This window comes from Arachis stenosperma, chromosome 3 (assembly GCF_014773155.1).
Source record: "Arachis stenosperma cultivar V10309 chromosome 3, arast.V10309.gnm1.PFL2, whole genome shotgun sequence".
NCBI classification, from domain to species: domain Eukaryota; kingdom Viridiplantae; phylum Streptophyta; class Magnoliopsida; order Fabales; family Fabaceae; genus Arachis; species Arachis stenosperma.
This window is the reverse complement of record NC_080379.1, coordinates 32,926,355-32,938,668: the sequence shown is the minus strand read 5'-3', so window position 1 is coordinate 32,938,668 and position 12,314 is coordinate 32,926,355. Positions and strand designations below refer to the sequence as shown.

General features: G+C 34.1%; 2 protein-coding genes and 1 long non-coding RNA gene across 8 annotated transcripts; 2 read left to right on the top strand and 1 right to left on the bottom strand.

Annotated features, from left to right (window-relative positions):
- The first annotated feature begins 704 nt into the window (after positions 1 to 704).
- On the top strand, positions 705 to 2,363 carry LOC130970634 (uncharacterized). Its single transcript, XR_009082083.1, has 2 exons — positions 705 to 972; positions 2,065 to 2,363. It is a non-coding gene; the product is annotated as an uncharacterized LOC130970634 (long non-coding RNA).
- Positions 2,364 to 2,604: 241 nt separating this feature from the next.
- Positions 2,605 to 4,371, bottom strand: LOC130969853 (uncharacterized). 6 transcript variants are annotated; one of them, XR_009081935.1, is made up of 4 exons: positions 4,078 to 4,371; positions 3,578 to 3,962; positions 3,398 to 3,498; positions 2,605 to 3,173 (listed from the first exon to the last, which is right to left on the bottom strand). XR_009081935.1 is itself a non-coding variant. In XM_057895753.1 (4 exons), exons 2-4 carry the CDS (start codon positions 3,693 to 3,695, stop codon positions 2,923 to 2,925), a joined length of 546 nt encoding a protein of 181 aa, XP_057751736.1. In that variant the 5' UTR covers positions 3,696 to 3,962; positions 4,078 to 4,371; the 3' UTR covers positions 2,605 to 2,922. The 6 variants fall into 6 exon arrangements, 2 of the variants coding, with proteins under 2 accessions (XP_057751736.1, XP_057751737.1); XR_009081932.1 differs by having other exon boundaries at positions 2,605 to 3,249; positions 3,578 to 3,614; XR_009081933.1 differs by having other exon boundaries at positions 3,578 to 3,614.
- A 1,958-nt stretch (positions 4,372 to 6,329) lies between these two features.
- Positions 6,330 to 12,269, top strand: LOC130965845 (uncharacterized). Its single transcript, XM_057890607.1, has 3 exons — positions 6,330 to 8,080; positions 10,574 to 10,664; positions 12,097 to 12,269. Exons 1-3 carry the CDS (start codon positions 6,569 to 6,571, stop codon positions 12,267 to 12,269), a joined length of 1,776 nt encoding a protein of 591 aa, XP_057746590.1. The 5' UTR covers positions 6,330 to 6,568.
- The last annotated feature ends 45 nt before the right edge of the window (positions 12,270 to 12,314 follow it).

Genomic DNA, 12,314 nt, shown 5'->3' with positions numbered 1-12,314 from the left:
CAGTATTAGTCTATCTTTTAAACGCAGCCTAATAATTTTATTTATATTTAAGAAACAAAATTTAACTTTGAATAAATAACTAATGGATTAGTGTCACAAAATTTATTATTATTATTATTATTATTATTATTATTATTATTATTATTATATGTTTGTTTGTTTGTTTTTTACTTGAGTATATATATTTTTTGAATTAAAATTATATAATACAAAATCTTTTATTATTATGTTCATATTTAATATTATAATTTTGTTTTGCATAAATAAAATTTATTTAAATTTTAATATATATTTAATATTATTTTTTAAGATTCTAATATATCTTTTTCTTCTAAAATTTAATGAGGCAAATGTCTCTACATACATATATATTTAATATTATTTTTCAAATATTTATCATTAATTCCTTGATGTTATTATGATACATTTGAGAATATTTTCTTATGTTTACACTTAAAAATAAAAAATCTTATTATATTATTGAATTTTTTTGTTTTACGGTGAATATCAATTATGCATTATGCTTTTCTTTAAAATAAAATGATGGTGAAAAACAGGTCTGTCTATATAAGCTCAAGTCTTTGAGCTTTTTCAATGTGTACAAAATATAATTTATAAATATACCTCATATGGGGTTAATAATAATAATTAGTTTTTTATATTTACCCAAATATTTTTTAAATTCATAAAGTGGAACTCTAATTTCTTTTCCTGTAAAGTGTAAACTTACCGCACCCTCCAATCCGTCTAGAACTATTACCGTCCACTCCATCCTTCTCTTGTTTCTGCCCTCGCCGTCGCCGTCCAGCCAGCACTCGCTACCGATCTCATCTCATCTCCCGGTGTCGTTCTTAGGCTCGCTCTCCCCATCTCCTATTCTCTCTTCTCTCTTCGGGTCGTCGTCAGCACCGTGGGACTCCATCTTCCTCTTCATCTTCCACTTCTAGAGTTCCAATGGAACCTCAGTCTCAGGTATGAATTTACTTAATTGATTTTATTTTTTTCCAATACAAATTAAGAATGCCTGTGTATATTCATGAAGCATGCCAAACTGTTTTCCAATAACACAGTGAATACCTATTAGTCTTCTTCGGTTCTTCCTCTCTCGTTTTGTTCCTTCCATTTTCTCTCTCCAAATCCACGATTTTTCACCTTTTTTTGTTAAATTATGATTATGATAGAATCTGTAACCTAGAACAGTGAATAATTTAAGATTATGAACTGGAAAGTATGTGGGAATTGAAAAATGTTATTTTCTTCCGTTGCTTATTTGATTATGGAGTTTAACTATGTGGAGTTCATCTCTTTGTTTTAACAAATTTTGAGAATCTTTCATATAGGGTAGGAGAAAAATATGACCTATCAATTTGTTTATATGTTACACTCTGAATTTAGAAATATGTAATATTGAGTTCTTCGAGCAATTTTTTTCATTATTTCAAGCCAATGTAGACTTAACGTGAAATTTGTATAGACATCAAAAATATTTTTAATTTAAAGGCCTTAACTTATTAAGCTCATACTTCTAGGTGAAGTGATTCTCAAGAGTACAGGCATGAACTTGAAAATGCAATTGAAATGTGACACTCTTATGTATATGCAATGTTTGGAAAAGCTTTATTTCTTTATACCTGAAAACTGCATATCTACCTAAAGCAATCAAAATTGCACTTTTTGAAATCTAATTACTGGTGTGAGCACTGAGCAGTGTGTTCATGTTATGGTTGCTTTATATCTTAGGTTTATTTCAGACTTTGGAGTTCTTATTCACTTTGTCATTTGGGAATTTTGATAGTTTTTAGTTGTAAATGATTTATTCTTGAAAGAATATTACTATGATTTATATCTTATACTGATTTTGGCTATGAATCTATATAATTGATCTTAATCACCAAAATATGAGACGAGATAGAGTTTAGGCTGCCATAAGAAAATTCAGAAATTAGTATTGTGATTCTTTTTGAAAATTCAATGGTCATTGGTTAGTTTTGCTTATTTGATTATTAATTATACCTAATTTATGCTATTTTTTGAGTAATTAATGTTAGTCACTATAAATTGCAGGAAGTATCAAATAATCAAAGACACACAAGTGATCAAAATGCGCCTAATGTTAGTGATCATGTGGATGAAGACACAACTTCTGATGCGGTGGATATGGATCAATATCGCATAAACTCTTGAAAAGATATTGGGAAGATATGTGATGGATATGGATCAATATCACCTAATGCAGTGTAGAACTATTGAATAGTTGTAAAATTTTTGCAGTTAATATTATATACAACTCTTACAACATTTTCTGAGAGGTTCTGGGTTGTGTGTATCTACTAAATAATATCAAGGATGTTTACTTGCTTAAATTTTTTAAAGTAACAGCAGGGAGAACCAATAGTTGTTAACTTTCATTGCTTTAGAGATATTACTGGTAGAATCTGCATGTGTTCAATTATTTTCAAATAAAATATTGTAATATGAAAATTAGTATCAAATAACATAAATTGCAACAAGCAATTAACAGAATCAAGAGTATGTTTATTCACTTATATTGTAGTGATTGTTGTGACTAGTGGCATTTTTTTTTTGTAATTTTGGTCAAGTATTAAGTTTTAAAAATTTGAATGATTCATTGACACATGTATCAAGTAAAACATGTTGAAACCCCTTTTGCAAAAGCTTCTTTGCTTTAATTTTTTTTCTGGTATCTGTTGGCACTCATGATAATATTGCAAAGCTTATGCCTCATACACGTAAATTGACTTTGGTCAAATTAGACTAAACCATTTACAACACAAAACAGAGTTTCTGTTACATAACTTGGTACATTAAATTATGAGTTTCTACTACAAGGTCTCAATTCAAAATTCTTCTGCAAAAAGCCACCATTGAGATTTAACCTTCACCTAAATTACTTTCATGTGACTAGCACAGTAGGGGCACGAAAATTCTCAGATAAGGTTCATTAGCTGGAATATCACCCATGGATTTTACTAAAGTCAATGTTTGATTGAAACCTGACCACTTCAGTTGCATGAATCCACTCTTCCTCCATGGACCAATGTGGAGTTTCTTCTTTTTCATTGACTTTTTGGCAGCTTCACACATGACTCGAACGATGGCAGTTAAGCATTCTGGCTTTCCAACATAAAGTTCCGGTAAGCCACACCTGCTAACTGCACAAACAAAATATTTTGAGTGACCACCCAATGCAATAGTCTTGGAGAATATTTTGCAAGCCACACCTGCTAACTGCACAAATAAAATATGTACCCAATAGTTCATGAATCAACAAAAGCACTATCCTACAAGTTCAGCAAAAAGTAAAAAATGAATCTAATAAAAGCCAAATTTGATCAACTTAAAAGTTAAAATCACGATTTACACATAATGTTCTTACATCCTTCACTCTAATCTTGTCTAGAAGTCCAATTCTTGGTAATAACCATTCCAACACATACAATGAGGAGTTTTCACAATTGCTTGTAACAGGTTGATCATCTGAAAAGCAAGAATATGCTAAAGTCGTGGCTGATGGATAAAAAATATTGGTTATTAACAATGGGAATGGAGCCCAAACCTGAACTGCATAGAAGTATTCTATGTGTAACAAAGGACTGCAAGAAGGTAAGGGGCACCATAAAATTAGACATATTAATAATGACTGTAACAAAAAAAGGTACCAGACATAAGAACATTAGGAGCCAACATATTGCACAAAATATATACCCAATACATCTATTAGTTTTTGCACATTCAGTGTCACATCAATGTTATATATATATTATCATCAACATACATTTTGAATATATTCCACTCATTGTTGATAGTTCACAGGTATTCAATAATCAATTAGATCTAAATCCAACCAACAATCTTCACAACACCGTAACAGAATCAATAAAAGATTGATCAGAATACTCCAAACTTAATCACAACATTTTCATTTGTCTGAATATTGTTACCTACACAAAATTTTAAAAATGAATTAATCTGAAAAACTTAATCAAAAATTTCAGAAATTCGAAGTTGAATCATACACAAATAAATAAATAAACAGAGAGAGGAGAGAAAGCTCACCGAGATAGATCTCTCCAAAAGATCCGGTACCAATTTTTTGACCGACACGAAACTTGTTCCCAACTCGAGACTCCACTAAAGTTCAACCTGTTTTGACCAAAATGCTAAAAAGATTTGAGAAATTTGAGAAGAAAAATGAAATGGAGTCGTTGTGGAAGAAGGCAGAGGACAATGGGTAGAAAAAGAAGCGGAGGGACATCGCGAAGAAGAAGAAGGCAGACCGAAAGGGCGTAGAAGAAGAAACGGAGGTTCATCGTTTGAGGAAGAAGACGGAGAAAGTGGGTGGAGGGAAAGTAGGGGCGCATAGCTCCTGCAAGCAAGGGTTTGGGTCTAAACTTTTATATTGGGCCATTTTAAAATATCAAAAGAGTTGTTATCTTTAAGTGTAATTTTTATTAAATTAATAATAATTTAAATATAAACCATTAGATTGTTTATCAATCTAATCTAACGCTTTAAATTTAATGGTACATCAGGTAAGTTTAAAAGAGTTGAGCTGATTTTAGACAGACTCGTGAAAAATCTGCCTAACTTATTTTAATTCCATTAAGTAGTCTAACAAAACAAAATTCCATTACATTATAAATATTTGGCTAAAGCTAATTAAGCCAGTTTTTTTAGGAGCACGCTATCCTATCATTTTTTAGTACTTATTTTTTGTAAGAATTAGATGTCATTTAAACTTTCAATTATAAAGAATATATGTATATCTGTATCAACTTATTTCTTTTAAGTACTTTTTTTATATTTCTAATTCTTCTGAATTTTTATATTTTGTCCTGGCCTGAATGAATCATCTAGTACAGACCGAAAAAAAAGATAATAAAAAAATAAGTATCTCATTTAACATGATCCAAGACAGAACGACATTGTTGCTGATCTGATGTCTTTAAACATCTCCACCCTTTTCTAACTAGCAACTCATCTTTCAACGTGATGATGTTCATTTTTAACGTGATGTTGCTCCTCCATTGATGCCAATCAAAATCTTCAACATTTTTCTTCGTCAAGTCTTGCCGTCATGTCTTCTCCTTTTCTGTCTGAAACAATACGGTGGTGCTCCTTCGCTTCTTCGGTTCATCTCTATCTCGGTCTCCTTCATCGTCGAACATGAGATCCCATATTCAAGACCAAACGACTATGGTGACAATTCTTCAAATAAGTTTGATAATGCTGTTTTTTATCTCGAGTTGCTAGTTGTGGATGTCGATGAGATTTTGGTCATTGCATGAATGTGATTCTTCTAGGTTTAGTATATGGATTTTCAACTCATTTTTTATGCATTATTTATTTCAATTCCAAAGTGCAGCTGCTTTTTTTTAACAGACACATTACTTTTAATATTCATATACTTTTTTTTAAGTTTTGGACTTCAACCCAATATCAAAAACCTATAAAAAAATCCAAAATTTATAAAAAGAAATGATTAACCTGATTAATAAGTTACTTTTTTAAATTCAGACCATTCAAATAAAATATAATAAATAAAGAGTTGAAATTTGATGAATTAACAAGGAGTGCGGTACTCCATACTTAGTAAGGAGCGTTTAAAGATGAGCTAATTACATTGTATACAACATAAATTGCTTCTTGACAAAAATGATTTTTTTTTCTAGTCCATCAAAAAAAATAAAAAAAGGAAAGAAAAAAATTTAATGTAGATGCATTGTTGGTGTATAGTAGCAATATTAAACGTGTATTAAATTATGTAAAGTCATATTACTAAAAATAACTATTATTTTTATTGATAGTGTAAATGATCATCCAAAAGAGTGAATGTCATTGCATGATCAACCATATTAGTTGCACACACAAAATCAGTTACCAAAATTAGTTATTAAAATAGAATATACATTGGAATACAAGATATACATTAAAAATAATTTAATCAAAATAAAAAATATTTTACATAAATACATAATGATTGATTTTAATATGCAAAAAATAATATTAGAGTTCATCAAAATTTATTATTTTAGTCATTCTTAATCATTAATTTAATTTTTTTAATCTAATAATTTAACATATTTTATTTCATATTTTTAAATATTAATAACTATTTAATAATTAAAATAATAAATTTTAATAATTTTTTAATATTTTTATTATATAACCGTATAAAATATTTTATACACTTTAAAATTAAACTCCTAAAAAAAAAGGAGCACTCCTCCCTTGCAGAAAACACGAGTTGTAACTTGTAAGACGCATGACACCGCACCACAAAACACATCTACTACACAAAAGGAACACATCCGCATCCAGCAACCAAAAGTCCAAAACAGACACAAAGAAGAGGCATTTGTATCCGATCCCTCTACTCTCTCTCTCTCTCTCTCTCTCTCTCTCATTGGATCTAAGTTGCGAAGGCAGGTTCCAACCCCCATTCATCTCTAGCACCATTAGATCCAATTCCTGAAATCTTGATCCGATCCATTTCCTTCATGGGCATTCTCTTACACCCAAATGGGAATGCCCACAATAATAAACCATGACCAAACCCATCGTTGACCAAGAAGAAGAAGAAGAAGAAACCCACACTTTGTTCTACGACTCCCACGACCGTTTACTATCGTGCTCTACCTCTTCATCTAACTCCGACGACGACACCGCAACTTCCCCTCAAAACGACACCACCACTGCCAAAAACGACAGCACTAACAACTCCAACTCTAGCTCCCCCACTCATGCCTTGGCCATGTGCAGGTACGATATATGGATCTCGGAACCCTCCTCCGTCTCCGAACGCCGTTCTCGCCTCCTCCGCCACTTCGGCCTCCCTGCTCGATCGGTCTCCTCGCAACACCTCCACCGCGTCGCCGCCGACACAACCTCCGCAGCCTCTGCTGCCGCCGCCATTCTCCGATCCAAATCCGAGAGCGCCGCGGATCGGTGTGATTTACAGGTGCCAGCTCAGCAGCCTGCAATTCGATCGGTTTGCCGCTCTGGCGACGCCGGTTCGGTTGTAAATAACGGTAATTGCAGCGCTAATGGCAATGTCTCAACGGTCATCGATTCTCGGGGCAAGAGCGATGAAACTCGGAGAGAGATTGAGAGTGTGGAAGAGGAAGCGTGCACTATAAGGGATCTTGATAACGGGAAGGAGTTTGTGGTGAAGGAGGTGAGGAAAGATGGCACGTGGAAGAAGCTTAGGGAAGTTGGAACTGGAAGGCATTTGACTATGGAGGAATTTGAGATGACTGTTGGGCATTCCCCAATTGTTCAGGAACTAATGCGGCGGCAAAATGTCGAAGATGGTAATGGAGATGGAGATGGAGATGGAGATGGAGATGCGGTTGATTTGAATTCAAATGATTGTAGCCGCAGTGGTGGCGGTGGTGATAGTGGTGGTGAGAGTAAGGTGAAGAGAAGGGGGAGTTGGTTTAAGAGTATAAAGAGTGTGGCGAGTTCGGTAGCCGCAGCGGGGCATAAGGAGAGGTGGAGCAGGAGTGGTGATGAGAGGGATACATCGTCCGAGAAAGGTGGCCGGAGGTCCAGCTCCGCGACAGATGATAGCCAGGATGGCAGTTCATTTCTTTGTCCTGAGAGAGTGAGAGTGAGGCAATATGGGAAATCATGTAAGGAGCTGACAGGGCTTTACAAGAGCCAGGAGATACAGGCTCATGAGGGATCAATTTGGAGCATAAGGTTTAGTTTGGATGGGAGGTATCTTGCAAGTGCGGGCGAGGATTGTGTGATTCATGTTTGGCAGGTTGTAGAAACTGAGAGGAAAGGGGAGCTGCTGCTGATGGAGAAGCCTGAAGACGCCAATGTGAATATGTTGTTTGTCATGAATGGGTCGCCGGAGCGGGCTACGCTGTCCCCTAGCAAGGAGAGTAGCCTTGAGAAGAGGAGAAGGGGGAGGCCATCTGTTAGCAGGAAGTCATTGAGTTTGGACCAGTTAGTTGTGCCGGAAACTGTTTTTGCGCTCACGGAGAAACCCATTTGCTCTTTCGAAGGCCATCTCGACGATGTACTTGACCTCTCCTGGTCCAGGTCTCAGGTTAGCTACTATTTTGAAGATAGGTGTGTTCTGCATTACCAGTTGTGTGTTCAGTGTTTGAATATCCTTCTAAAGTTTTTAAGTCACCCTGTTATTCCCTTTGTTTGACCTTAGGCTTGAATTTATAGATTCATACCCATTCATTAAAATTGTTTTTGATTTATCAGTGTTGTCCCGTTAACTGAATTTACTTATGGTAAACAGTCTCAGTTTTCTACGTTATGATTGATTGAAATAGAAGAACTTTGCCATCTGATTAGAAGATGACACTGAATTGCATATGGTTAATTGGTTTTGACGAGACAAAAAAATAATAGATGCTCTAGACGGGTAAGTTGATCAAGTGGAATATGATCTGCTGAAAAAGGAGCATAGTTGGACGTTGACATAGTTCGAGAGAATTTGCTGAAAAAGAAATTGGTGTAAATAGTCATACTGTACTTTGGGTTTCTGGTGGAGTCCAATGCAGTCCGTTATATATTGTTGACCCCACAATTTGGGTGCCACTAATACACATGTAGGAACTAGAAAATTTTGTCCCTGAGAAGATTTCTTTATATATTTTTATCCAAATTATGCTCCCTGAGAAACCATTTTTTTTTTATTTTCTTTATATAAAAAAATTTAATCGGACTACAAGGACTTATTTCCTAGAGTTTCATTATTATTCTAGATTTACCTTGAAAGTCATTAGCCGGTGAACAAGTGAGAGGGATGACTTGTTATGAAATGCATGATGATGCCTTGTGGTTTCTTCTATTTAGATGGGTGGATGATGATTTTATAATAAGCAATTGGAGTCGTTGTGCAAGGTTTGGATTTAGCTTGTCATAAGCTTGACATTAGGTCAACTTGTCACTGTTACGTATGTAAAACTTACAGAGTATTTGTTAAACTTTGAAAACCCAGATAACCATGTACATTAGGCCAGGTTTAGGATTCATTGTATCTATGAAAATTCCACTTTTATTTTTCAAAACTGATTCAAAACCGATATGGCAGTAAGCTTAAGTTCTCTTTTATTCGATTGATTATTTTTTCATTGGAGAATTATATTTCGTTTCATTCCTTATTTTTTTTAATTTATTTGAAATTATATTTATAAGGAATTGTTTACATGTACCAAAATGATATTTATTGTTAGGATTTATCGAAAGATCAAAACTTAAATTTTGAATGTGCCTAGATGATGTATTTTCCAAATATCCAAAATTTTAAATCAGTGTTCAAAATGACAATTTTGTAAAATATCATATTTAAATTACATTCATGCTGTGGAACAGCAATTGAAACACTCAAGAAGGGACTAAACATTGGTTGGTATTTGGTATCGGCAGTGCCAAGGCAGGAGATTACGGATTTTTTCCTGCAGTACCAGTGTAGTTCAATCAATGCATGTGTACCATGGGCTTGAACAAAGAACAAATCAATCAAGGAGCTTCCATGGGTACCTTTCATCCAGAACACTGTTCATAGTTCACACCCTTTTTCATCTTGAGGAGCTTCCATGGGCTTGAACAAAGAACAAATTGTGCGACCAAGCCTTGAATCATGGTCTATAAGTGAGGGGCAAGGAAATTTTGAGAGATTTTAGAAAATCTTCACCTCAACAGTAATATTAAATTCCATATTTTGCCTTAAAATTCCTGCACAATATTCACCCGGATTTATTCCGACAGTTGTTTATCTAAAATAAAGCAATCTTTTTAAAATCTTGTATTCCACTCTTATTAGTATTACACATCACAATTATTGAATTTTACAGTTGCTCTAATTTTATTGAATTATGAATTTATGCAGTCTTTAACTAGACTTTCTGAGCTGTGTAACTCATTGGATTGTTTACCTCTTTCTCCGTTTCTAAGTTGTGTAACACATTGCATTGTTTACCTCTTTCTCCGTAACTTGCTTACACTCCTTATGTACATTAACACCACTCACTTAGTCACTAGTGGGTATTGGTATGAACATCCATTAGAATTGAGATTGAATAGGCCTAACTCAACCTCAAAAGCACACATATAAACTTTCTAGTGACTTTAACCTTGAGAGATGTGGGACTTATAATATATCCCCTCACGCCTAGAAATGATTGTTTGGAGCCTGAACATTTGTGGGTGGGTAGCCCAACAGTATTGGATCGGATAGGCTCTAATACTATAGAATTGAGATTAAGTAGCCCTAACTCAACCCCTAAAACTAGCTTATGTGGTGAGGGATGCCTCGCAATTATAAACTATCTAGACACTTTATTTTTGTGAAATGTGGGACTTGTAATAACATCTGTTAAAGTGATGTGGTAAAAGCATTGGTTTTAGTGTCAAGTGCTGTTGCATGCTCAGAAGATGTCCTTGAAAGCTTAAATATGAGGGGTTGTCTTCTCTTACATATCTTAAACATTCTTGATTACTTGTGATTATGATGTGCCATGTGTTTTAGAATCTAAATTATGTCTACATGCAACCATCTTAAATATATTTTCTGTTTTCTCAGCACTTGCTCTCGTCTTCGATGGATAAAACAGTGCGGCTATGGCAGTTGTCTAGCAAGTCGTGTTTGAAAATTTTTTCACACAGTGACTATGGTGAGTACAAGCAGCTATTATATCTTGCAGCATTCTATTTGCTTTTCTTTGTATCAAGTAGGTTTCTTAGAAAACCACTTTTATCACCACAATAATGTTAGCACTTGCATAAAATATTCTTTTATATACGATGCTTTTGCTGCCCTTTCCTTTATCAAATACAACATCCCTTTCCAATATTAAGTGTCTCTTAAGGTTTTAGCACAAGGAATAGAAATCATTAAATTGGCTCAAGTATAGTAAATAGGGTAAGTTACACTCATATCCCTAGCTTTCTGAAAATTACACACACCACCTCCCTATTTGACCAATATATACACACCTTCCCTCTGTTTTATCATTATACTGAGATGCGGTAAAAATTAGATTGTAAAAGGTTTAACCCCACAATCTCTCTATGCATAGAGAGCTTGTAAAGCTAGAAAAAAGCAATCACAAAACTCTATTCCAATGTTATTATGAAGGGTACTTGTATCATTTCAATTGAAGAAAGCAAAATAAAATAAAGTATTAATATGCAGGTAATAGCCATATGTACTAGGAATTGTTAGTTACATTAATACCAAAGGGTTTAAGTTTTTCTAGACGTGAAGTTGGTGTAATGCAGGGGTGGTGTGTATGTGGTCAGTCAAATAGAGGGGTGATGTGTTAGTTTTGAAAACCTCAGGAGGTGAGTGTAATTTACCCTAGAAAATATTAGTTTATATTGACATTACCCTTTGTCCACCTTTGTTCTAAAATAACCATCCACTTGGACAAAGTGGTATATTCAATAAACATTGTATCTAGACACAAATTATATCTAGATATATTGTTTTTTTAATGTACCACTTTGTCCAAGTGGATGCTAGAACATAGGGAGTAATTACTATATTTTAACTGACATAAGAAATGTAAGATTAAAGTTGAAAAAATTAAGGGCCTGTTTGGTATTCATTTTCATTCATTGTTTTTATTTTCTGGATTTGAAAGAAGAGGTATTGAAAACAATAAAATATCTGTTTTTTCTTTTTTCTTCAAAAAATCCTAGAAATAGAAAACACTTGACATAAAAACAGTGAACGAAAACACTAACCAAACATGCCCTAATTCTTCATGGATTCCCTCAAATGACAAATCACTTTGATTTTTTTTTTTTTAAAACTTTTGTAGGTTTTGGTATAAAGACACTTAATAAACCCACTCCCCAGTAGGATAACCTTAGTCAGCATTTGTGCGATCAGTTGGTCTCTCCATGAATGCATATAGGCATAGTTTTATTGTTTGTTAGTCATTGCTTTAATTAAGGGTTCTTTCTGTCCGCTGGATGCATACTTAAATTTAGCAATCAAAGCAATTCTGTCACTTCCATTCCCCTCGTATACTTTTTTGTTGGTTTGATTCTGTTATTATACCCATTGCTTCAATCTGTTTTCTGTTTTCTGTTTGGCAGTGACTTGCATCCAGTTCAATCCTGTTGATGATAGATACTTCATTAGCGGATCTTTGGATGCTAAGGTTCGCATATGGAGCATTCCTGATCGGCAAGTCGTGGATTGGACTGATCTGCATGAAATGGTCACTGCTGCATCATATACACCTGATGGTCAGGTTCGTCTGCATTAAAGTGAATCTCGTTGTTTCAAATTTAAATTATCTTATTTTTTAACT

What these genes read in the sequence shown, in the direction of transcription:
- LOC130969853 (XM_057895753.1), bottom strand. Translation starts at nt 3,695, where the DNA reads ATGTTCTTATGTCTGGTACCTTTTTTTGTTACAGTCATTATTAATATG. An exon ending in AATACTTCTATGCAGTTCAG is followed by an intron (nt 3,499 to 3,577) that starts GTTTGGGCTCCA and finishes CTTGCTTTTCAG; the next exon opens with ATGATCAACCTGTTACAAGC. An exon ending in ACAAGATTAGAGTGAAGGAT is followed by an intron (nt 3,250 to 3,397) that starts GTAAGAACATTA and finishes TTATTTGTGCAG; the next exon opens with TTAGCAGGTGTGGCTTGCAA.
- LOC130965845 (XM_057890607.1), top strand. Translation starts at nt 6,569, where the DNA reads ATGACCAAACCCATCGTTGACCAAGAAGAAGAAGAAGAAGAAACCCAC. An exon ending in TCTCCTGGTCCAGGTCTCAG is followed by an intron (nt 8,081 to 10,573) that starts GTTAGCTACTAT and finishes CTGTTTTCTCAG; the next exon opens with CACTTGCTCTCGTCTTCGAT. An exon ending in TTTTTCACACAGTGACTATG is followed by an intron (nt 10,665 to 12,096) that starts GTGAGTACAAGC and finishes TCTGTTTGGCAG; the next exon opens with TGACTTGCATCCAGTTCAAT.